The sequence below is a fragment of the Antrostomus carolinensis genome, unplaced genomic scaffold (genome assembly GCF_000700745.2).
Source record: "Antrostomus carolinensis isolate BGI_N321 unplaced genomic scaffold, ASM70074v2 scaffold12501, whole genome shotgun sequence".
Classification (NCBI taxonomy): Eukaryota; Metazoa; Chordata; class Aves; order Caprimulgiformes; family Caprimulgidae; genus Antrostomus; species Antrostomus carolinensis.
Window position 1 is genome coordinate 1,807 of NW_010293516.1, and position 27,032 is coordinate 28,838.

General features: G+C 39.0%; 1 protein-coding gene across 2 annotated transcripts; it reads right to left on the minus strand.

The window, feature by feature from the left end:
* Nucleotides 1–1,359: 1,359 nt before the first annotated feature.
* Nucleotides 1,360–27,032, minus strand: YWHAZ (tyrosine 3-monooxygenase/tryptophan 5-monooxygenase activation protein zeta). Of its 2 annotated transcripts, none has more exons than XM_010177297.1 (5): nucleotides 26,521–27,032; nucleotides 9,831–9,954; nucleotides 5,956–6,119; nucleotides 5,767–5,862; nucleotides 1,360–2,422 (listed from the first exon to the last, which is right to left on the minus strand). In XM_010177297.1, exons 1-5 carry the CDS (start codon nucleotides 26,848–26,850, stop codon nucleotides 2,363–2,365), a joined length of 774 nt encoding a protein of 257 aa, XP_010175599.1. In that variant the 5' UTR covers nucleotides 26,851–27,032; the 3' UTR covers nucleotides 1,360–2,362. The 2 variants fall into 2 exon arrangements, with proteins under 2 accessions (XP_010175599.1, XP_010175600.1); XM_010177298.1 differs by having other exon boundaries at nucleotides 5,956–6,113; nucleotides 9,822–9,954; nucleotides 26,521–26,821.

Sequence of the window (27,032 nt, forward strand, 5' to 3'; positions counted from 1 at the left end):
TTTCCTTTCTAAAAGTGGATCCAGTATCCCCAAAGGAATTTTTTAGTCATAGTCTGCCAAACTGCATAGCTTCCAGACTGGAATGCAGCCCTTTGTTTTATAAATGTATTTGATTACTGCTTTTTCCTTTTGACAAGTGCTTTCATGTATTAAAGAAGTAATTGTTACTTTTTTCAGTGGTAATTGAGGGATATACCAAGTTCTCCCTTAGAAAGCCTCATTAACCTTTGCCCTCCACATTCTTCCCTTCTTCCTGTTCTTAATCAGATTCTAGTTTTTATTACCTATTATAACAGATTATTAACTTTCAATTCTAGGAATGGTGACTAGCATCCCTAACTACTTTTTTAAGGTTTAAGATTATTTTACCCACCTTTTGTACCAATCTCAATCCTTAGAATTCTGGAAGGGCTCAGCTGCTTCTAGAAATGGAACATTACATTTCAAATGTAGTGACTGTATGTATTTTAACTTTTTTTTTTTTTTTTTAATACTGAAAAAGCCTATACTGAACTTCTAAAAAGTCAGACCTCTGACATTAGTGACTTGTTTCATCTTATTATTCAAGGTACCAGATTAACCTGGTGACATCAAGATAACTTTTCACCCAAATAAAAGGTATCTAAAACTAGGAAATAGTTACAGTGTACTTACAGGTGCAGCTCAAGTCAAGAAAATGGCCGCTCAAGCCCCCCTTATGTTGACTACGTAAATACAACAAGAATATTCTAATACAGTTCAATTATTTTCCAAGAGTCTCAGTTCTTCACAGGGATGTGATACTGTCTGAAAATTAGTCTCAATTTCCCCAGAATTACTTCAGTTTCAACCCAATATCTACAAATGCCACAGTTATTCTGTGAATACCATCGCTGCAGACCTCACTGGGGATGAGGAGAGGAAGAGCATCGTTACTCTGGGGAGCCCTTCCACAAACTGAGCTGTAGTGCCTGAACCCTCTGAACTCTATGGAGGCTCCTGCTCAGTTCTCCTTTAAAGAGCCAACAGCAGCAAGCTATGGGTTTCCATAGAACTAGACCTGTTCCAAAGGTCAGCTGCTAGAGAGCTCTGTATGCCTTTTGCCTGAAGCCTGGGGACCATGTGTTGGTTAAGGTATCTCCAGAGTATCAGCTGGACAGTCAGAAAGCTGTAGGCATCTAAAAGCTGTCAATTAATTGATTAGAGCAATCAAAATCAGGTATGAAATATTCAATCTTGACTTCCCTGAAATTAATTAAATGCCTAAATGTGTATTAAGATTTTCCACAGTAAAAATACTTCCATATTGAATTTGTGTATAATACTGCCATTACTCTAAAAGCTGCAGGAAGACAGACCACATGAAATCTACACCAAAGGTAGTTGAAAAGTCCATTCATAAAACTTTTATTCCACTTACATCAACTTAATACACATGTTCTGAACAGTTATGCTTGGATTGTTCATGAAAATTTCATAAGACATCAAACAAAGCTAGCCATCATCTCAAGTTATTTCCCTGTTAACTATTTTTACAGCACATGCATGTTAGGCAAGTATCAAAAAAAAAAAAAATCACAAAAGCAAAAAACCTAAAAAAGTTAAATACATGGGTTTTTGTTTTACTGCTGTGCTCGATATACAGTGTCATTATGGATATCAAGCAATTCATTTTTTACTGCATCTTTACTTGTACATTTGTTCTTAGGTTGCTTAAACCATTTAAATACAAATAAAATGTGTAGCAAAAATAATGAAAGCAACAGCAGGTAACTTTACAAATAATGGAATGTGAACCGTTTCTCTGTCCTTCTCTAGAGAAAGCTGACTGGGTTATCAAACTGTCTTAAGGAACACTTCAGCTGCAATCAAAGATGTACGCTTGATTGGCATATTCCACAGATTTCACATGTTGACTTGACATGCAATATCTATGGGACATCAGTTTATTCACAGCCATGTGTGCTCCAGCTTGAATACTCACGCTAACTACACCTGTGGCTGCAACTGATTATCCCTTTTTTTCCATCGTGACAGACCAATATGCAAGCAGTCGTCTGTGCTTGACATAGAAAGCTGTTTTAACACTGGCCTTGTGGGAAGCCACAATGTACCAAAAGTACTATGTCAAACATGTAAAATTTGTATAAAAATTTCACAACCCTATATTGGCCACCTCAGATGAAAACAGATAAATTCCCCCAAGGTTAACTGGCTCTATTCCCCTAATATTAAACAAAACCACATGGGAAATATAGAAATCCAAATAGAAGTAACATAAACCTGTCAAATCGTAAACAAAAACTATTTGTGGGACAGCATGGATGACAAATGGTCTACTGTGTAAATTTCAGAATGAGGCAGACGGAAGTTGGAAGGCTGGTTAATTCTCCCCTCCTTCTCCTGCTTCGGCTTCATCTCCTTGGGTATCCGATGTCCACAACTGTTTGGGAAAGAAAACAGAGGGAAATATGCAAGATATTAACATTTATGGCTAATAATTAATAAGGAATTATTAGAAAGAAAGCCTCCTTCTTAAATAATAATTTTGTAAGAGCTCCTACTAAGCACCATGGGGGGGGGAAAAAAACCACACTAACATGATTATATTTCTTGGCTATCACAAAATGGAAATCTCGTCCTAGATGCCCCAACCCTACATGGCATTTAACGAGGAAGCTCACGAACAGTTAAAACCAAAGTCTCACATCCACACAGCTCACTAAAAGACGATTACAAGCAGGCAAGAATCAGACCTACAGAACAGATACAGGAGAACTGGGAACTAAGAATACTTGGTTTCCTGTGGATTTGTACCTTCTCCTCAAGTGAGCTTTACGCATCTTTCTGAAGGAAGAGCTGCAGTAAAGGTCTCTCTCCACATCCAACCTTATAGTGAATACTACCTTTTCTTCAGAACAGGTATCTGTAGTTTTGGGGTTTTTTTTTAAAAAATGAAAACATTTCACCAATATCTCTATCCCTTGGCTCTATTCAGTCAGTCGTGCACCCCTTCAGCAGCTTCTGGAACACAGAGCTTACAAACTTGGAAGGCAGGGCAAGGAGGGAAGAAAAATCAAGCTAAACACGCAGTATGCACAAAACCTTATTTTCAGCTCCATATAGTCATACTAAGGAGTCATATATCAAGATTAAGTACCACCTAAGGAAACTAAGCATCAGTTCCAGAGCAACACCCAGGGCAAAGAAACTATTTTCTCAACCAAATATTTCACCACACTGTCTGCTTCCAAACTATGACCAGCCCAGCATGATCTGTAATCTCTCACTTTATAGTTACACAGCTTTAGCAGCATTAACTGAATCCTTCATGCTCTGTAGCGTAAGGCAGTAAAACCTAAGAACAATTCATTCTGTCCCTACCTATGCTAAGGCCTCACAAGATACTTAAAAAAAAAAATAAAAATCCATAATCAGAAACATTTTATCCTTTCCAGTAGTAGAGAACAATAGAAACTTGCACAAGACCAGTAGCCTTGTACTTGCTCTGAACATAACACACGGTATCTGCACTAAACGTTCCTTGCTGAAGGCATTAAGCAACAAGTTGGCTAACTGGAGACAACAGCATACTCGCCCATTTCTAGCCCCTGCACTTCATTCTATACTACATTATTGGAACACCACGTTACTCTCAACTTCAGTGCTATTCTTATACGGAACAGTTAGTAAGAACCGTTCTATCACAATTTTATCCAAGGCTTTTATCCTACGTCCTCACCTTTAGAGTATCTACAGATATGTACATATACATACTTTTTTGTTCATTAAATAAGAAGGGCCTGACTGGTATGAAAGGAGGATCACCAATTGAGAGCACAGTTTAACGAATCTGCTGGGGAAAAAAACCCTTAGGGGGAAGGGAAGCTTTTTTGTGTAGTTTTTGTTTGTTTGGTTGTTTGTTTTTTGTTTTTTTGGTTTTTTGGTTTTTTTTAAGAAAAAACCAATTTTGTAACAGAGCAAAAAAGGAATTATATAACAATACCAGTAAAACAGATTTTGACTTGATATATTAAACAACCCTCTGAACACTTCTCTGCCTTTATTCCTCGCTGAGAATGAACACACACTCTTCTTCAGCCATAAAAGTCTCAATGTAAAAATAATCAACAACTGGGGAAACTGCTCCCACACATAACTGATCAACATGCTGAATCACTCAAAAGCCTTTGTAACAGATCTGCATAACTAGCAAAACTTACCTTTATTTTTTTTTTTTAACATTTATTAAATTCCATTACAGTCTTTGTCAGTCTGCATCAAAACTTATTTTCTACCTCAAGAAGTTGTGGAAAAACATGGAATCAATACACTCACACAGCTCACACTAAGCATTTAAGGCAAGACATATCATCCATTCAAGAACATGGAATCCTGCAGCTGTCTACAGCTTTCTCCCTTATAACAGAAAGCTCACATCAATTATCAGGCCTACTACTGTAATTCACACACTATGGTAGTTCAATCCAACTTTTGCTCTTGTATGAAACAATTTGCTTTCCAACTGCTATGACAAGCTTTACATTATTTTTACTGGGAAGCTAGCAATTAAAGTCAACTTCTATTCTCCATCTCAATACCACTCATTCAGAGGACAGCCCTTGAGCAATCTCACTCAAGAGGACAGCACACACAGACATTGAGAGCGATGCCAACCCTGTATCTGTCTCCATTACGGAGGTTGAGAAATCTCTTCCATTTGTTTTGTAATCGACAGCTGGAACAATCACAAGTACTTTTTTCAGCAGCATTAAGTTGCCCTTCTAGCAGAAAAGGTTCCAAGGAACAGGGAAATAAAGTGTCACAAACAAAAGCAGAAAACACGGCAACTTCAACTTTATGCAACTGCACAACCTTACTTCTAGTTATGTTAAAAGAAGCCCAGCTATTTTGTAAGTGTCTCTGACATCAGATGCACAGAACACGAACAAGGGGTTACATCTGGTGACAAGAGGTGCTTTGTATTTTTTCAGTTCTGGCTCACAGCTCTCCCTTCCCCCCAAGAAGGCCAGAGAGTGAACCACGCCATTAATTACACTATTGCATGTTTGCTTACATTTACTGTTTCATTTGCTTTAGATTATTATCTTTGCCATTTTTAAAGTTGCAAGTAGGTTAAAAAAACCCCACACATGAGATGAAGATTCTGATTACTCTGAGAGAGCAATATAATCTTGATCCATAATTTACACCACAGACAGCTATGAGTCCAAGGAAAAAAAGAATTAAGACTGTTGTTTTGCAACTGCCATGGAAACAGCCTGGCTAGCACCCATTCCAATTTCAGCTTTATCAAAATTAAAACCAAAACAAAAAACCACCAGGCCCTCAAATGGACTTGCTAGCTCTGTTTGTAGTTTTAATGTGGGATCTACTCCTTGCACATGCAATCACACAGAATAAGCTATATGAAATTTGACATAAGTTTTAAAGAGGCAAATGCAACTGTGTTCTCAAATGCTATATAACAAAAGATAACAGCTTTGCTATTCACAGTCCAAACTATGTCACTTAAGCAAAATTCCTTGAATAAAAAACTCTGAAAAATTTGGTCAATTTGTCTTGTCATAAAACTGTGCTAATTAGCATGTAGACAAAAAAGACCAGGCAGGAGAAAAAGATGTAGCTCAGAAACATGATGTACTGTAAACTCATCTGCAAGAAAATGACAGACACAGCTCCACAGCTAAGAATCAACAGGACAACTCTGATTGCCACAAAGACCAATCCTGTTACCGATAATATGCAAACTTCAACGATACTCACTGTCAAGTTGTCTCTCAGTAACTGCATTATTAGCGTGCTGTCTTTGTATGACTCTTCACTTAATGTATCAAGTTCAGCAATTGCTTCATCAAAAGCCTAGTGTTATAAAAACAAACAACTCCATTGGTCATGCGACAAAAGGTTACGCAAATAATATAAAAATGGAATTTCCAACCCCCTTAGACTTACCGTTTTCGCAAGGGAACAGGCCTTCTCCGGGGAATTAAGAATCTCATAATAAAACACAGAGAAATTTAGAGCCAGACCTAATCTGATAGGATGTGTTGGCTGCATCTCCTTTTTACTGATTTCAAAAGCCTCTTGATATGCTTGTTGTGATTGCTCCACTATCCCTTTGGGGAAGACACAAACACACACACAAACCACAAGTAAGTAATTCACATACTGTATTCAGACATACAATCAGGACTGTGTTCATGCTTGCATGAACAAAGTATGTTAAGAGTGAACGCCTGTGAATGAGCACTTTAACTAAGAAGTCACTATTTTATGAAGATTTTACTGAATTACATTTTTAAATTATTCAAAAAAAGGAAGACCAAATCACAGGTTTGAGCCTCTCTCTGATACCCTGTGACTACTTGTATTTAGAAAAGTTTGCAGCAGTTTTGTAGCACTTAAGGAATATAGAACCAAGCACATACATGAAAAGGTACAAAACTGAAGTTTTAACTACACACAGTTTTGATATAACACCACAATTTCCATGTCTTTAAATGCTGCAAAGCATTACAGATGCAGGCTTTAGTCACAGAAAACACTGATGGCCTTTGCCTGTCATGCTGAACCCTTTCAGTGACAGTCATCTATGAGTTCCCATTCAAACTGTTTGGCAAAGATAGCGTTGCATACGTCAACCTGAATTAAATACTCATTTTTAAAAGCTTCCAACATAGTTACACTTGCAATGCAGATATGGAAAGCATTTTTACCTAACTTAAATGTTCTAGTACCTATAAACTTTGAAGTCAGAGAGAAAAATTAACTATTTGTCTCTTTTTTTAGAGATTAATCTTTTGCCATTCTCTTACTTAATCGCTTGGTGGAATAAGCTAACTATATTGTGTTACTGAAGAGCTCAACAGTTTCCATTCCCACTGAATGCACTTGAACTTAGGAGCAGACTATGCCAAAGATCACGGCCCAACACAGCCCACAAGCCGAACTATGCCCTCGATGACTGCAGGAGGCAAGAGACTCACTAGACACTGAGCACAAAGGGACCACTGTTCCCGCACTCTCCGAGACTGGTAACAGCATCTGAGAAAAAGGTGGGCAGGAAGTCATTCAATTCAGATGGAAAAGAATTCCAATCCTAATGTTTCTGGATCAAACTAGAAACACATCCAGCATGATCTCTGCCACAGTGCCAGTCACATGCACTCAAAAATAAAGAAAGGAATTTTAGGCTAAGGAGTTAAAAATACATCAACATTTAAGTCAGAAGTACTCGAAATCTGAGAATAACTGAATACCCATATTCAGGATTTCTATGCAATCTCTATTTGCTCACCTTTATATATTCAAAAAAATTAAAGCATCATATTGTCCTCTTCAACAGGGACGATGAAGGATACTCACTGCACAATTATTCAACACTGTCCTCTCTACACTCACCACTAACAATGAAGTGCTTCAGAAAAATCAGACAACTGCCATAATACCTTGAAAGTGACCAGAAGTTGGTGTATTAGGGTTGAGAACAACTGTGTTTACTGTAAGTTTAAATTTAAAAATAGTGAGAAGTGTTTTACCCATCTCAAAGGAAAAGCTTTAGAAAATGGCACTGTTTATGAAAGGCAAAACAAGCAGCATGAAAAACAAGTAACTTCAAAAAAAAATGAAGCTGAGCATTTTATTTTTTAATAATTTTTCTTTAACATAACTAAAAAAAAAAAAAGGTCTATTTTTTCTCCTTAATTGAGAAAATAGTTACCTTTGAGCAATGATTTGGGAAACTTAGTGCAAAATCAGTCACCCAGTATAAAATAATTTGCAAGATTCTTAACTTTGGATTCTTTAGAAAGTCTTGTATGGTTCGAAAGTTCAAGGCTAAAATAGTAGAGTGAGGTACCTGCTTGACATTCCTGCCTGCCAGATTGCTGTAAGAAAACCCTAGTCAATAAAATAATCTGGTTTATGAAGATAAAAATCCAATTCATCGAGTTGGGAGCTTTAGACTGTTGCTGAAAGGCTGAAAGAATATTGTCTGACTAAATGGCCATTATTTCCTAAACAGTAATTATCAGCTGCTCTTCTTCAAGGTCAGACAGCATACAGGAAAAGTCTGTGAGATGAAACACTTGGGGGGTGGGTACAAAAAAAAAAAATATTTAAAAAAAATCTTAAATTTAGGAGCCATAGCAACTATGAGCTAGATGGGCTTTCAAAAAGTTTTCTCCATCTGGAAACCCATCAAAAACTGTTCAACCAGGAGACCGGCTTAAGTAAAAACAAACTTCACTCTAAAGAAAGATTTTCAGTCTAATTTTAGAGTCTGCAACTTAATCCTCAATAGAAAGAAACTTTGTGAGTCAAAATATTGTACCTTCTTCTATGCACGTGATTAGAGATTACTAAAAGGAAAATATAATTACTTTCTGTACAGGAACAGATCTGAAGTACTGGTTACACATGCAATTCTGCTGCCATCAAGACTGGGTCAGTTTGCATGCAGTAAAGCATCAGAAGTCCCATCAGACCCTATTACAGTAAGTCTCAGTATCGTTATGCAACTCCCTACTATCCAGCATATCAGGGAAACTGGGCTATCCGATGTAATGTGGATATATCACATATGCCACAAAGCTAAAGCAGACACATCTATCGCCTTGAAATTATTCCAAGTCTGTTTCACCTCTATACCAAAGTCAACCCAGCTTCTGTGAAGTCACACAGACATCCTTCTATATCATAGAGAGCTTATTAGCTTGAGAGCAGCACAAGGCCATAGGGGCACCACATGTTCAACAGCACCGCAAGGAACCTAGTAAGTCCCAGAGAAGGGCACAGCACTACTGAGCATCAGCCACACAGCTGAACAGTTCTCCAATAATCCCTGAGGGTCCCAAGTCCATGCAATCAGACCGTCTGCACGCTCCCAAGCATCCCATACTTGTGCAGACTGAGTGCAGACTAAACTGAGTCTGCAAGAAGCCAGCCCAGGGCTGGCAGGAGTTACCAGACTGGGCTCTGTGATGAAGTGTGCTGCTCTTCAGGGTACCTTGCCGCCAGTCCTCAACTGGCTTCAGGAAACAGCTTAACACTGTTTGCAACAAGCTGTATGTAAACACAACATGTTGTTCTGAACTGAAGGCGACTCTGCACGGAGTCAGCATGTTGCTATGATGTCTCTTAACTACAGCAGTTAAGCCACCTAATACATTAAGTGCCTTATATTAACTTTTCTAAATAAATTTAGGTGAAGGCAACTTACCTGCAATTATGACAAGCTGCTTACATGAAGATACAAGAAACTTGAGGAAATAAAAAACATCTGGACATTAAACTACCATGGTTATGTAAGAAATTTTACCAACAGTAAGGTAAGTTTTATCAATCCTTTTCTTCTCCAAGGGGTTTCTAGTCTCTTTGCTCACTGAACCTATGCAAGTTTTTTGTACTTTTTCACCTTCATATATTCACAAAAATTCTGTAGAAATGCAGGAGAAATAGCATGAAAAAGACTTTAAAAAGCTACAAGACTTTGCCCCCCTATGAAGAGGTAAAAAACCAATACTCATTCAGGCAGAAGATGCATAAACCTGCACTTCAGTCATAAACCAGATGCACATATGTGTAAGTTCACTTCAATATTTTGTGATTGAACATCTTCTCTCTGCTTCAAATGGCAGAGGTACCTGGAAACTTTCATAACTTGTTTGAAAGCCAGCAACCTATGATTTTTCTGCAGAAAACAGGAAGCCTATTACTGAAGAATTTTACACCCAAACCAGAATTATTCTAAAATTAAGAGTTGTGTCACCACCCCACCAAAAGCAATTGAATTTTACAATATTTAGCCACAAGCTGACATACAGTACCTTTCTTGTCATCTCCAGCAGCAACCTCAGCCAAGTAACGGTAGTAGTCTCCTTTCATTTTCAAATAGAAAACTTTACTTTCTGCTTGTGAAGCATTAGGGATCAAGAACTTTTCCAACAGGGACTAAAAGAGAAACGAAGAACATAGTGTTTTGAACATACATACTTCTGCAGCATGCTGAACCAACAATTCAATTATACTACAGTCTATTGCAAAGTCAAGTCAGCTTTACTTTTTGCCTGCTTTCTTCACATCCTACATAGCTTATTCACCTAAGGTCAACGTGTTCTGGATCAGAATTCTAGGTAAAAAAAAAATGAATGCTGCCTCTGTGAATTGATGGGGAGAAGGTGGCTGTGTTAATTTACAGATGAGTCTTGCATGACCAAAGGAAGGGTTTCTATAGGCTGTCACACAGTACCCTGACAAAATGAGGCAATCCAAAGAGTCTGGGCAGAGGGAATACAGCGGAAGAAAGTCTGCATCCACAGAATAAAAGGATTTGAAGTATCAGCTGACAAATCAGAGACCCAAATATCCTACATACAAGGCAATAAATAAGTCTTGTTAACCTAGTTCCCATTAATGGGAACGCTGTACTGGCATCGCCAGCAGGAAACTGCGTTCTGGATTTCCAGGATCCGAACTGGATTCTTGCATTTCCCGACAGCTGACAATCTGACAGTCAGCTGTGTGGCACCGAAAAGGATCATCTGTTTGACTTTATGCGCCGCCCTAACAAGTGTTTCCTACATCTTCCAAAGCAAAAGCAGCTCTCTGGAGTCGCTCCATCAAATCCTCCCTGTGGGCTGCCATTTCAGACCAGGTTTTTCTAGATTATTCTAACTGCTTATTAAATTAACATAGCAAGTTCCCAGTGACAGCAGTCATGTCATTTAGCAAGAATTCTACTATGATGAAAAGAAAAAATAAAAAAGAAGGAAAAAAACAATCACTAGATCCAACACATTTAGTCAAATTAAGGTACAAGCTTGTCAAACTTCTTGATACTGAGTGCTTAAAATCAGACTTTGAAAGAAAAGCCAGGTATTTAAAAGCCAGAAAAAGTGCAAAAGTGCTTCTGAATACTCAACATTAAATCAGATGCTCTTACACACACTTTGCTAAGGCTATGTAGCAAACAATTTTTTAAAATAAGTTTTAGTAAGAATTTTCGTGTATCTTTCCCCCCCCGCATAGATTAGATAACTGATATTTCAGTTTTGCCTCTGTTTTTAGCTCTCATTTCAATGACACCACAGAAATGGACAATCTAATTCAGTTCCAGGCACGGAATGATGGCTGCTTTAATTTCCTCTGGAAGCTACCTTGCAGGTTAAGTGAATATCTACATGATGTACTCCTGGGATAGGCACACCCTGAATACAGTAGGCTGTAACCACTGTACTGTGACACAGGTACCATGGTACCTACTCTGCTTAATAGGCCAACTGACATAAAGCTGTTTGTAATTCACAGAAACAGCAAGAAGAGTGAACAAGTCTGTTTGTTTTTTAATTTGTTTTAAATTAGAATACTGCTAATTCATTTATAGAAATCATGATTATTTAGCCTGGTAGCCACACCCTTGTATGAAACCCTTCAAAATGAAGTGACCTATGATGGCAGATCTCTCACATTTTTACCCCAGAGAGAGTAATGAAGAAGTCCAGCTGACAGAAACAAAAATCAGACAAGCTTCAGCTGTGCCTATGCTCCAATGAGATAAAAACCTGTTAGTGGACTTTACTGGTTTCAACATAATGGAAGGTATTTAATTCAATCACTTTTACTATTAGATATTTCCAGTATTGTAGAGGTTGGTATATAGCTTCATTTTATAACCATGCTGGGAGACATCGAAAAATACTGCGTGTCCTTGCTTCCCGCCTGAATGACAGCGGAGACAACCCTTCAGCAGCTAAGGAAACACAACATAAGCAAGTCAGCAGCAGCAGTATTTTTGTGGAGCCAGTCAAACCGAGTGCCAAGTTCCCTCGTGCCAAGGGCAGCCTTCTGGAGGGTGCACCACTATGTGAGGAGAAGGGTTCAGAGTCACCTCTGCCCCAGCGTGGCTGGAATGAAGCCCAAGGCCGTAACATATATGGCTCACAGGCTGCAGCTCTCTGCAACTACTCGTGCACTCTGTTCTCACCACTAGAGAACCTCAGGATTCACAGCTGTGACATTTTTCATCAGTGCCAAGAAACTCTGACTTCAATGACAAATGAAGGTTCCCAGTTACTGAGAATAAGGCTCCTTATTAGTTTTTCTCTGTAGGACTGCAATTAAATCAGGTGTGTCAGTCTGCACCTACCCTTCTGGCACCATGGGGAGTTGCCCTCCTTCTGTACCCTCCATTAACTGGTGAGACCAAAATATTTTCAGTGATTCTAGAAACAGAAATTATTCATCATCCATACTGAAGTTTGTTCAACTAAAAAGTACAGCTCTGATCACTCCTGTCGCAGCAACCAAACTTCCAGACTTAAACTTCACTTAGGACACAAATGAGGTAAAGCTGTTTGCGAACACCTAATTCATAGAATCATAGAACGGTTTGGGTTGGAAGGGACCTTAAAGATCATCTAGTTCCAACCCCCTGCCATCAGCAGGGACACCTTCCACTAGATCAGGTTGCTCAAAGCCTCATCCAGCCTGGACTTGAACACTTCCAGGGAGGGGGCATCCACAACTTCCTTGGGAAACCTGTTCCAGTGTCTGACCACCCTCACAGGAAATAATTTCTTCCTAATATCTAATCTAAACCTCCCCTCTTCCAGCTTAAAGCCATTTCCCCTTGTCTTGTCATTAGTTGCCCTTATGAAAAGTCCCTCCCCAGCCTTCCTGTAGCCCCTTCAGGTACTGGAAGGCCTCTATAAGATCTCCCCAAAGCCTTCTCTTCCAAGCTGAACAGCCCCAACTCTTTCAGCCTGAATGAATGGGTGAACTGCACCAGCAGACAGAGAAGAGGAAAGGCTACTAATTGAGAAGTCTTCCTGATCAGACACTAGCAGGACAACAGCAGCTCAGACAGTGCTAAACCTTGTACCGAAAAAAAGTTTTAAACCCATGTTGAATTTAGGAGTCTGACAAACTAAGACAATCTCTTTGAACAGCCTATGCAAAGAGGCTCTGACTCCAAGACTGTACTGGTTGCTTGCCCATATCTGGATGAAAGACTCTATTCTATACAATAACACGTAGGACTGGTAGGTCACATATCTTTGGGAGGATTTTATTTATGCCAAATACTTCATAAACAGCAACAATAAAACCTGAAAGCAGATTAACATTTAAAAGCTAGCATGTGAAATTACTGCAAGGAGATCTGTCCCCTATTACTTATTCAGTGCTATATATTCAGTTTCTCATGTCTGTACCAGTCTTTTTATTTCAGAACATATTTTCTTTTACTGGCATAAGGAAACACAAAACAATCCTTTAAAGTTAGCCTGAAGATTCAAGAGTATACTGATTTATCCTAGAGAGTGTCTGTGAAAGCAGCAATCTGCATGCAGGTGGTATGGCTACAGAAAGCTATACAGATAAGACTCATAAAACTATGGACCTTTTAGAGTTCAGCTACAGAAGATAATATAGAGTGTTAGGCGTAACGAAAGGCACAACTAACCTAACACTTTGTTATCTGCTAACACATCTGCTTACAGGGAATATGGTTTATCTTTTTCATTTTTTCAAGCAGCTCTAACTGCAAGGCTTCTCTGGAGAATCCATTTTTTTCCAGTTGATATTTTAGTCCTATTGATGAGTTTGGTTTGTTCAAGGCAGAAGAAACAGAAACAAGAACTGTTTCAATAGTACCACCAATAAATGTAGGCCTACCTTCATTCTCCTTTACCAACTGATATGACAATGTTTATCAGTACAGAGCCGATCACCACATGGGCCACTGAAGTCCCCACAGCTAGTCCAAGACTGGACCAAGAAGCTGGTTTGTTAGGTGATATGCATCACAGCAATGAATACAACACCCTGACAACTGAAGTCCACACAGCACGGGTATACTACAGCTACATGGTATTTAGCTAAGCCCTCATGCTCATTCAGGACATTGCTGCTATCGGGCCAAATTCCCATCAATTTTTCATACATACTAACTATAATTCCACGGGCAGTTAGTTACAGTGCCTCAATCAGAACCTGGTAGAAACAGCTTTTAAAATTAAGTCAAAACACCACTCCCTGCCCCCCAAGCCCCACAACTACTCAGCTCTAATTGTCAGAGCTTTTGACAGCAAGAATCTAACTGCTGAGAAACAAACCACAGCACTGTAGTCAATCAGGCAGATGCAGCAGCATCTTAGAGCACTTTTCAGCCAAAACCTGTAACAGCCTGTACAAGTTCTTCTAATACTTGTCACAGCAAAGCCATACACAGTCTTTCCGGAAAGACTTCATGGAAAATGACCTTTTCTTTAGGTTTTTTGGTTTGGGGTTTTTTTTGCTTGTTTGTTTGGTTGTTTGTTTGGTTGGTTGTTTGTTTTTTTTTTTTTAAAAAAAAGCATGTACTAAATTTGAATATCAACTGTTACTAATATACTGGCTGTTAAAAGATCAAGCTTCAATGTTTCACATCTGCAGTTGTGATTATGACTAAATTAACAGCCTTCTGGTACTCTGGACTGGGACGGACAGCACATTTGAACCCAAGAGATGTCAGCAATGCTTACACATACCATAGATGAGAAACCTCATCAATCTGGTACGTCCCCAACCCCCAACAAAGATCCACTAGAGAAAAGTCCTTGTCTCCAAAGACGTAACAGAGGCTGCATGCACACAGCTTTATTATTCTACTGGCAAACTTCAATTCTGACCTATTTTAAACACTAAACTGGAAAGAGATTGACTTCCTTCATTCTTATGCACGTTCTTTTGCAAGAGCAGGACACAGTCAGATGGCAGCATTAAGCATAATGTGTTTCAAGCCTATTTTGGTGAAAGGCCCTAAGGACTTGTTCCTGTGGTTTTGCAAGATAAAGTCTGAAAGGTTAAGAGTTATCAGGAGCGTGAAGGAACCATAACAAGTAGTAATTCTGTGTAACAGAAAAAAAAAAACAACACCCCACATACTACAAAAAGTCTGCCTGCTTCTTACTGCAAGTGGGCATGCTTCAGTTTGTCAAGCTGTGGTGAGAACTTCAGTTGAAGACAGGAAGCCAACCCAGAAAGACTTGAACAGTCCTTCCCTGACACTGGAAGCCTAAATCTGCCATTCTTTTAAAAGCATTTGCTTACATCTTTGGCAAATGACTTGTGTGGGCCAAAGGACTATTCCCAAATTCATCATAAGAGTATTAACTCAGTTTTGCCTTGTTGCTTATAGTTCTGTGCATATTTTCCTTTATTAAAGGCTCAGTCTCAATACATGTTACTGCCGGACAACTTTAGACAGCTATTAATGCACTTGAAGACTGCATCAACAGCTCAATTTTCTATTTAAGATATTTCTTAAACAGAAGAATAAGAACAAAATCACCAGATTCTAGAAAAGTATAGTTGTAAATGAGCAGGCAATATATAGTTAAAGTACTGAGAGCAAGAAACTTCGTTTTTAAATTTGAAAAGATACACCATTGAGTAAAAACTCTAGAACTAGTGGAGATACAAAAAGATATACGGACAAAAGAAGCAAGCTGCAGGATGGCAAAAATCCAGAATAATACATTGGTAAACATTAGGTAATTTAAACAGTATTAGTTTTGCTCACAGCTAACCATGCAGGCCTTTGTTTTCATGCAGTAACAAAAAACACCTGACATAGTTATGACATTATTTCTAGTTTTGAAGATAAATTACACATGAGTACTAGCTGAACTTAAATTCGTCATCCATCTGCGGCTTCTGGCACAGTAATGAAGATGACATGGAAGAACTCTTTGTTTCTAAATTAATGGAAAACATGAAAGAAATATAATGTATTTTTTTAAGCTCAACCTGAAACCTATTTCACACCTACTGACAATGGCCTAATATTTTTATGATGTAAGCAGCATGCCACTATCTTTCTCCAAGACATTACAAGAAAACAGGAGAGACTGTACTGGCTGACAGGACTGTCTACTAACCCACCTGCAACACCACCCAGAAAAGGATGCCATTAGAAAAACACATAAAGCAAGAAAATGTCATGCTTCTGTTAGCCTCCATCAATGCTTAGGACCTCCTGAGCCAGATGTGGTTTCTCCGAAAGTGGTAACCTTCAATAGGCTCCTCATCCACATTCCCCACATTGTCCAAACTCGTCTTACATCAACATAATCTTAACACCCACGATACAATACGGAGAAGAGGCTGGAGAGTACCTGAACACAAGAAAGTGGTACTTTTGTATTAAACCTACTTCCCGTTTCATGGAGAAAAAAAAAGAAAAAAGAAAAAAAAAAGAGTCTAGCTTATAAAAGCACTAGTACTCAAGTTGCATTTATTTTAGAAGACTAACAGATAACTTCAGATAACCTGAAGAGTTTCAGTACAATTTCCAAACAGGAATCAAAAGCCCCTGTTGCACTTTCACACCATCCAAGTAGCTATTTACTTTATTCTCTACAAAAGGAAGAAGGTGAGCAGGGGGAAGAGGGAAAGAAAAATAAGAAAGATGTGATGGATATTAAGAAAAGAGACATCCAGTTGAAGCACTAGGTTAGAACAAGCAATAAAATTACAGTCAATTGAATCTTAAGATTCAGCTTTCCAGATGCGTCAAGATATACTTACCAACTGCACCCAGAGAGTACCGAGCTCCTCTTGTGTCCATGCTCCTAGGGCAATGACCCTTCCTTTGTGGCAGAAGACACAAAACTATCCAGACTACCATTACAATTTGGACTTGCTGTTTTCTGACTAGCTGCACAGCTGAGCAGGAGCATTTGAAAGAATTACACATATAAAGCAGCAGGTGCACTTAGGCAGGCATTCAAAAATCTTGATTCAAATCAGTGTTTCCAGGTACACACTTTGCAGGAAGAGCTACATGCACCTGACTTCATCAAGTGGAACCCACTAACCAGCCAGCACAGTAGCTGTAGACCACGTTTGCTAAGCTATTCTTCTACAGACTTCTATTTTGATGGCAAAGTTATTAAAGTAGGCCACCTGTGTCAGACAAGTTCAAGACACCTCTCATTCCCATAAAAAGCTAGCTGTGATTTTCCATGCATGTGTTTTCTGCCTCAGCACCATAGTTAGGAAAGTTACTCAGGCTATAAAACAACACATGCAATTAGCTGCGCTGCAGATTGGCACACACTCTGCAAAGGGTTTAACCAGGCCAGTGTTACTTACACACACCTACCTGAATTGTTGGAGGAAAATGACAAATATTTGTATTTTTAGCGGTAATATTTTTAGACAATTCCTTCCCAAGCCCCAGCTTTTAGGAGACAGGCTCATTACGCTGCTTCTGATTACAGTTCTACTCTAAGCTTGGGTTCTGCAACTGCTGTCTCATCCATGACCTCCAACCCTCTTGGGGGAAAACCAAAAGGACTGTTCTGCTGTCAGTCTACTCTGGTCAAAAGCAAAGCCTCTTGTTTACAGCTAGCTACAGATTTCTACACACTCATTTGCTCACTTGAACAGGAATACATGAAAATCTGTCAAATACTAGTAGCTGCTGTGGCACTAGAGATCTCTCCGGTAAAACATCCGCTGAAGAAGAAAACAACCTTGCTGCCCATTCTCAGCACCAGTTATTCTCTCTTGTCATCAAACTGGCTGCCCACACAGACAGTAGCCAAAGTTTGAAAAAGGTGAGAAGAGAAGCCCGGCTGGAAGAGATGAGAAGAGAATAATGAGCCTGAGCAGGGGAGAAATTCAGAATTTGGGATAAGGGACCTTCAGGGGACAGGGAAGAAGGCAACTGCAGAATTCACAGTAGGAGATGTGACATGCATAGGGACCCAGGATTGATAAGAGCAGGAAAAGGGTTCACTTGGTTAGCAGTTTTACTGTAGTCCATCTGGTGAAGATCTAAGAAGGGAAAAAATGGAGGAAACAAGGTCTGAGTAATTAGAGGAGAACTAAAAAACAAACAAACAAAACCCTAAATGACCAATGCATAAAAGTGAATCCTGTGTAATAGGAAGAATGGCAAGAAATTTTAGCTTATTCAAAAAATACCATTAGAAAAGAGAACAAAAGCAGTATCACATATGGGCAGGCAGAAGAAAACATGGGAGAAAGAAGCAGGACACCCAGAAAAATCAACTTCATGCTGACACATGTGCTGGAGGATAGAACTAAGTCAGTAAGAAGTAGATGTGTGCACTAAAGCACACACAGGGTGCTTAGATGTAAGATACGGTACATACAGATGGACAAACCACCAGTCTGCATAACAAGAAAAGGCTGGGAAGCGAGGCAATGGGGAGCAGCATCTCTCATTCCACACTTCTGCAGCCATGTACATAGCTCTCTTTGCAGATCTACCCTCCCCAACTTAAGACTTTGTGCCCTTCACTATCTTGTTCCTTCTACCACTTTGCTTTCCAATTAGTATTTATGGCAGGGGAAGCAAATGTGCTTAATATCAGGATACAGTCTTGAAGATTATTCACAGAATCACAGAATATCTTGAGTTGGGAGGGACCCATAAGGATCGAGTCCAACTCCCTGATCCTTGCAGGACTACCCAAAACTCAACCGTATGACTAAGAGCGTTGTGCAGATGCTCCTTGAACTCTGACAGGGTTGGTGCTGTGACCACTTCCCTGGGCAGCCTGTTCCAGTGACCGACCACCCTCTCAGTGAAGAGCCTTGTCCTAATGTCCAATCTGAACTTCTCCTGATGCAGCTTCATTCCATTTCCTTGTGTCCTATCACTGGTCACCAGAGAGAGGAGATCGGTGCCTCCCCCAGCACTGCCCTCCATGAGGAAGCTGCAGACTGCAACGAGGTCATCCCTCAAAAGACTTTTAAAGTCCTCCATGCCAATCATTACAGGTTTTTACCAAAGTATACTTAACAACACATGGCAGTGAAGGAACCAAATCCTGATGCACAGGCAAAAATACCTCTCCAGTTTAGTAATCAACTTCGAGAAAACTCATATGAAAGGCAGCAGCCAATAAGAGACTTAACAGAAAAATAATTAGGATTAAAGTATTTAATTTGTTGAGGCATTGCTACAGATAGTAATACACAAAACAGCCTCCACTGAGGATCAAAGCCAATATGCAATTTTTACCTTTTTTTTTTTTTTTGCAGGACCTCATTAATTTATTTCTTGAATACTGGGGGCTTGCAACAAAGTAAGAATGGTGCCAAATGCATCGATCATTATTCCGTGAAGAAACAGAACATCTTCTGAGAAACTTGAGATAATACAAAACTGAAAGCAACTGAGTTGGATGAGAATTTCTGCTAGAAAGGTAGGTCTAAGGAATAGCTATTGTGGCTGTACTCTGAACTAGAACACATTCTGTCTTAAGATTACACAGTTTTGGTCTCTGAAGAAATACTACTAAAAAACCCCGTAAACATGATGCAACACTTTTTATCCTTAATAAAAAACAGAAGTAGGAACCACTTATCTTTAGCAGCTTGCACTCTGAGCACATCTGAAACCTCCTGAAGCAGACTATGTTCATTGTAGTTCATTAAAGCACACAATGTTAAAAAAAGCATTTTATTAGCAAAAATGCCATTTTAGCAATGTAAGCCTACTCTGCACTAGAAGAATCAGACCAGTTAAAAGATCAGAGTCCTACTGTTAAATATTTTGTTACCTGCATAATCACAAAGGGTAACAATATTCAGGAAAAAAAACCCAACCCAAACCTATAACTGCTCTCTACCTCATTTGAGCTGCATTAAATCTGAGAAAAAAAATAAGAATTTACTGTTCATCTCAGCAGCAGCACAATTTATCGTTCCTTCTCATTAGAACAGGCATTGCCAATTTCTGTCAGAATTCAAGAAGAATGAGCAACTACGCAAGACCCAGCATTCAGTAAAAAACAAGTTTAAATTTAATCACAATCTTAATGCTCTTCAAGAAACTTTAATAGCACAAGCTTCCTAAAACTATTTCAAAATTATAGTCAACTACTGCCTGAACGGACACTCAGCTTCACATTCAGAGCCAGGAGTCCCTGTGTCTGCCTACAGCAAAGGACAAGTCAAGCGTTTGAGAACCTGTGTCAGAAACGCTTCTGTCAAGTACATGGTAACAAGAGAGAAGTTTCCAGATAAAACCAAAGCTAGCGTGGCATCTGTTCATACAGATGCACAGAGATAATGCACTAACTCTGCTCAGATTCTGAATTTTATATTTCCACCACTTACAGCTTTCACAGGAAGAGTAAAAGCTGGTATCTTAACAACGCAGCATTTCTACTCTTAGCCTTCGAAGTAACCAACCAGTGAAACAAACACACTTAGCAGCTTCATAAAATTACAAGTACATGCAATGAAGTTCTTGCCTCGACAGCATGGAAGAAGGAGGAGAGTATCTGTCATAGATGACTAAACTGATCAACTTTATTTTGCTGCTTGGAACTGTGTAGCAGCAGTAAGTGTATAAAATACACTGAAGGTTGCTGTCAACAACAAATGTAGAAGAAATGAAAACCAACACAAGTAATCTCATATTTGAACTGAGCCATGAATGGTGTTTTAATTCTACAAGGTCCAACAGTTTTTCAACAGTTTAATTTGCTCAAAAAAATGAAGGCCATTTGCTTAAAAAAAAAAAAAAAGGGGGAAATTGCTCTAGTTCAGGCAGTGCCTTCACTGCAGGAAAGAAAAAAACCAAACCCTTAAAAACCCAACAACCAAAAAAACCCCCAAAATTGAAGGTGTATAGCTACAAACAGGGAAGTGATTAAAGGATTAACAAAGTGAAATCATGAGGTTGATACAAATTGCCTCAGCCTCCTACTTTCAATATATGCAAGCAATTATATCAGCCAAACCCTGGCTGAAAAAGCTGGACTTGGAGAGTTAATCAAAAGCTGAAATAACCATCCTGGGAAGCTAGCAAACCCTGGCTATATTTTGTTCTGCAATATAGAAAAGTTGATTCAGAGAAGCATTTGTGAACCAGAGGTAGTCACATATTTTCACACAGGCCACTAGTACATTACCAATTAACATCTTCTAATACAAATTTTAACAATTTAAGATGGCATCTGGAATTCTATGTCCTGGTTTGGGCTCCACAGTACAAGAGAGACATGGATATACTCAAGAGAGGCCATCAGGCATTATTTCAGGGCTGAAGCACATGATGTACAAGGTAAGGCTGGGAGAGCTGGGTTTCTTAAGCCTGGAGAAGGAAAAAACAGCAGATCCTACTGCTGTGTACAGCTGCCTAGAGAAGATGGAGCCAGACTCTTCCTAGAAGTCCACAGTGAGGACAAGAGGCAGCAGACAAGTTGGAACAGGAGAAGTTCTGATTACACACAAGGATTTTTTTTCTCTCTTTTAACCATAAGTATGGCTAAATATTATGACAGGCTGTCCAGAGAGGTTGTAGAACCTTCATCCTTAAAGATATTCAAAAGTTGACTGACAAGGCCTTGAGCAATGTGATCTAATGGAATCTGTTCTGAACAAAGTTGAACTAAATGACCTACCTTCCAACCAAAATCATTCAATCAAAGCAGCTTAAAATCATAAGGACTAAGTTTTTCACAACAAAGATTTTGGGCATGTAGCTCACAGATTTAAATAAATTAACCACCCCTCTTCTGTGATCAACATTCTGCAAATAGAAGCTTCTACAAACACCTCCCCTTTTCTAAAAACATCAAATAAAGGACACAGATCTCAAAGACACAAATAAAGCACAGTAAAAAAAAACCCGATAAAGCAAGCCTGAAGGAGTCACAGAACTAAAGGTAGCAATTTTCAGTAAGAACATTGCATTTTTTGCTAGTATCAGGCTATCTTCAGAGCATAGAAGGTTGTAAGGTATAATCAGTCACTCAAGCTCACAAGCAATCTACTCATCTCCTTGCTAGCACCACTCTATAAGCTAGCTGTGCTCTTTGGCCACCAGCACAACATATTGAGCATACAATGGCTGACTTTAAAAAAAACCCCAAACAACTCACGCATGTGCATGTCAAAAAGCATATGGCTTTCTATAGGAGAGAGAACTAAATTTCCTAATCCTGGCATTAAGAATTACTGCAGAAACAGGTTTTACAGATGTTAACATAGTAACCTATTAGATGTTTTCAGGCAACTAGAAAATAGTCCCACAGTAATTCGAGAATGATGGCAATAGGCATTAATTCTGTGGTATGTTCTTTAAAAAGCCATTTAGATGCATTTGGAATGGAACTACACTCCCTTCCCCCAGTGAACTGCAGCCCCATGACAAGTTACTAAACCTTCTCCTACTCCCCCCAAAAAACAATATATGTATGAAAGAACTGCAGACCTAAAGTCACTTACTTGAGATTCCTGCAACAATTACCACTTCTAAAAAATGAAGCATTCACAACAGGTGCAAAGAAATCCTAATAGTACAAATACACAAGGAGTACTACATTGTGCTTTTGAGTTTAAAGTTCAGAAGAAATAAAAAGCTGGTGAAGAAAGCAAACAATTCATCTTACTGAGAGGGTCCTGAACAGCACCCTTAACCTTCAGCTCTTCTGGCAGGGAGGGAGCAGGGAAAAGGAGGTGTGTAGCACCTAGGTGCAACAGTAACTCTAGAATGCTGAATGAAGGGCAGCCAAGGTTTCAGGAAGCTCTCTAGACCTTAAGGGGAGCAAGCAAAAGGGAAAGAAACAGTCAAACCGAGAGCTTGGGTCCTGCAAGCCAAGAGATTTACTCAAAGTATGACTGTGCAGGAACTTGGGGGAGGAAGAGACATCACCCAGAAGACTTGAGCACGAGGGAAGAGCATGGGAACTGTCACATCTAGGAGACTACTGCTGTATGTGCCAGCCTAGGGAAGAGAGTCTAACTGTCTAGAATTACATCCAAACTAAAGTGAAGATAGCCAGTTGTGTTTTAAATTATTAGTTTACATTTAGCTCATGTCAGAGACTGTCTGAAAGCTACTAGTAGTTAAGAGCACCTGAGAACTAACTTGCAAGCAGTATCAGATGTTAGCTATTCAAAGACCTCCCCATACATTCTTCCCTGTACTTCAGAATCCTTATTAGCTGAAAAATTAATCTTACTACTGATTTAATTTCAATCACTTCAGCTACAGCTCGGTTTCCTATTAATTGCAGAAAGCATTTTGAAGAAAATCCACACCCGCTAGATTAATAACAATTTTTATTATGGAAATGACAAATAAAAAAATCATTATACTGGTATTTTAGGCAGACCCTCCCTTCTACCATAGAAAGTGAAACAGGATGTGAAGCACACACTTAGCTAACGTGAGGAAAAGTACTTAACAAAAGGCTTAATTTCCTGTATGAATACGAAATTTCTGAGGCTGGAAGTTTTCTGTACTACTCAAGTACATTTAAGATGCTTGAGTATGGCAATGTGCTTCCTTCCTACACACCCTGTATTATTCTTGAAGAATTTGGAAATTCAGTCTTTATTGTTACAGTGCGAGAAACTTGTACTACGCACAATGTGTCACAATTATTCGCAGTTTACTGGCACTACCGTACCAACTCCAAATTAGAGCTGGTTATGCTACACCTGAAAATACTCTAGTCTGCATCTGACAGAATTGGTGCTGGACCAAGAGATTTTAGGTGTCTCTTCTTTGTACAGCAGCACTCTGAGGCTGCAGCAAACGAGAGGACAAGTTCAGCTGTTTGTAGAGCTGTAGAGGTTCTCCACAGCGGGTTCAAGTGAGGGAAGATTCAGGAAGTGGCAAGGATGTAGGTGCTGGCTTTTCCTGATGTAACATCAGTGTCAAGAAGAAAAATAAAAGGTTGGACCTGGCCCAGATAACCGCTAAACCTTTCATCACTGAGTCTAATAGTTATGAAGCAATAAAAAAGTCCAGCATTAACTGCTCTTAGTCACTCTGCAAGCGGAAGAGCCGGGGACAGAAGCCAGGCACAGTTTAGTATACTCTGCCTCTTCTGGATTAGAGGAGCTATTTCTTCCAACCCACCAAGTAATTTGATTCCAACAAATGAGGGAAGAGAGCAAGAAGCTGCAGAGGAGCCAACTTTGGCTACATTCTGCTAGTCACAAACACATCCTCTTAATTTGTTTCCTCCCTTCAACACTGACGTTAGGACACCAGTCACTTCCATACTCAGCTGTGATGTAACACCCCAGGGTATTTAATATTACTTACGAGCACAGGAGGCAGCTGAAGACACAACAGCAGCTCAAAGAGATTCAGTCTTAAGAAAAGACACAAAAAGTTTGAGCTGCTTTTGTACTGTAATGGATAAGGCTCATGACTGAAAGCTTTGAAAGTCTGTTAACACTTCAGGTCCTATTAATGGCATACTTCACACCAATCAACATTTGGTAAGCCTTGTTTTTCACTTCTGCAAACAGTTACAGACTAGATTATGCTGTACAAAAATTATAGAGGCTCTTCTGAAAAGAAAAAAAATCCAAGTTCTATGTTTGCAAGTAGCATTTTGCAGACTCCTGTTCATAAAAACCAACTAAATACTTTACTACAATTCTTTTTTTCCTGTTAAAGCAAAGTGGATGTCAAATAAAGCAATACAGTTGGTCATTCTTCTAGGTAAGTAAGAATGTATGTGAAGATGATATTCCAATAAAGAAACAGAAATATGTTTTTACATATAAAGTTAATTCTTCAATGCAGTTAGCAATGTCAAATGTAGTGCACGTCTTCTGAAAGCATTCTTAAACCCTATCCTTGAATAATAATGATAAAAAAAAGTTTTTCATTTTTCTTTTTAAACCTAAGTCTAAAAAAGCAGTTTTATTACTGCTAATCACTGCCTAAGGCATTGTTTCCTCTGGACAGTAATTTTTCTTTAATCTATTAAGAAAAATTGGACTGGCAACACTAAAAATTAGCCTAAAAGTAGTAACATGCCAAAGAACAGTAATTTATTTGAATAATGTATGTATCTCTCATTAAACACAAAGAGAAATTCAAGCCCATTTTGAGATTCAGAAGATTTAACAAGATTCCCCACCCACGTGCCCCCCGCCCAAGATACTTTAGCTGCTGCAGCAAACTCAAAAGCTGGGTTTTTGTTTTAGCTTTTCTATTTAGTATGCACAATAAAAGCTAGTTTCACCCCAGTCTGGTTTCCATTATCAGAAAAACAATTTAATTGCAAACACCAAGGATGTTTCTAAGCCAAATAACTTAATTAAAATGATTTCTGAAACCCAAACATAGTTTACAGAAGAATTTTAGATCACTCTGAACTGAAAGCATCCACCCTGAGGACCTCCCCATTAATAAAATAATTAATCATTTAAAAAAAATAAATAAGAAATTAGAATGTCAGATTTGGATCCTTATTTCCCTGGTTTAAATAGATGAGCCACCACTTAACAACACTAGTAAATCCTTTCTTTCCTATGTGTAATTTTGGCATTTCCAATTTCACAGTGGAAGTTTCAGAGCTACCCTTACACAAAATAACAAAACACACAAAACTGGGTGTGTTACAATAACCATGGAAGCCAGCCGAAACTGGAAGCCAAGACTCAAGAGTTATCCATGCCGACTTCTACACACCCTTGGAGAACCAGTCTCTAGAAGCGATCACCGCCCATGTCATTTAGTTATCTTACAGAGCAAGCAAAATTTATGCTACTCATTGATCTTAATTTTCATTTGGCATCAGATCTTCAAGCACATACTTTGCTATTTAACACTTCCCTCATATCACATGTCACTTCTGTCGCCTCCAGGTACGTGATCCCTCGTCACATATGGGATGACACACCAGCAGGGTCCACAGTCCAGTGGACAATTCTACTGCCTATTGCTGACAGTAAAATCGACCTCACAAGTGGTCACAGGACTGGACACCCGTTAATCATGTACTTGTTGAAGCACTATAGGTGAATATAGTTGGAAAAAAACCTGACAATCCGGAATAAGCATTTAGAAGAGGTTCAGATTTCATAAATCAGTCTCCTAACGAAAATACAGGGTTGTTTGCCAGGTACATGCACATTTTAACAAGACTACAAGCCACAGAAAACATCTAACTTGAACAGCCTTTCAGTTTGCTACTAAAAATTTTAAGTTTAAGAGGGTATCACAGCATTTCTAGTGCCTCTTCCTGCAGACAGTTTTCTGCATGGCTGAGTCATAACTAACATTACATCATCTTACCCAGGGAGGGGCACAATTTCCGTAGAGTAAGAACTACCTCTTACAACTAGAGCAGCATATTAAAGTTGCAGAAATCAAAGAGATCTAGGATACAAATACTGCACTGAGGTGGAAGGGCGGAAGAGAAAACCCCAAACTAAATCTATATCTAGTTCAGTCAGTCTCAAAGAAATATGTAGACTTTTCATACCTATTACTTTATATACAATAATGTTTCCACGTCTCCAAATCGACCAGCATTCATAACTATGAAGATTTGTATATAAATAATCAATACATTAGAAGGAAAGAAAGGCCAGACTTTTTTAAAACCTTGTCCTTCAGAAATAGCACAGGAGACCACGGCTTTAATGACAGACTAGAACTAGTCCCAGAGGGCCCAGCACCATTTACCCTGCAACTCTGAGTAAAAACGGATCAACAGTTTCATTATTTCTCACCAGCACATCATTGCAGATGTCTCTTAGCTCAGTCTCAATTTTCTCTCTGTATTCTCGAGCCATCTGCTGTTTTTTCTCAGCGCCTTCCGTCTTTTGTTCAATACTTGAGACGACTCTCCAAGATGACCTACGGGCTCCTACAACATTTTTATAGGCAACAGAGAGAAGATTCCTCTCTTCGTTGGACAACTCAGCTCCTTGCTCAGTCACAGACTTCATGCAACTTGCCATGTCATCATATCTTTCAGCCTGCTCAGCCAGTTTGGCCTTCTGCACCAGCTCATTTTTATCCATGCTGATATTTCTGAAGAGGAAAAAATAGTGAGGCATTATTCAGACATTGATCAAGGACAGAGGTGACTTAACTTCACATGCAGATCAACCATTCTTTAAGTAGTTTGGAACTGTAAGAGTCGAAACTGAAATCCAGAACACAATGCATACAAACACTCAGTGCTCTAACACATGGATATATGGATTGAAGACTTAAAGCCACTGCTTCAACCTAAAAA

Coding starts and splice junctions, on each gene's coding strand:
- YWHAZ (XM_010177297.1), bottom strand. CDS start 26,850: ATGCCTCACTATTTTTTCCTCTTCAGAAATATCAGCATGGATAAAAAT. Junction 9,955..26,520: donor ACATCTGCAATGATGTGCTG/GTGAGAAATAAT, acceptor TTTCTCTTTTAG/TCCCTGTTGGAAAAGTTCTT. Junction 5,863..5,955: donor CCTGTTCCCTTGCGAAAACG/GTAAGTCTAAGG, acceptor TTATAACACTAG/GCTTTTGATGAAGCAATTGC.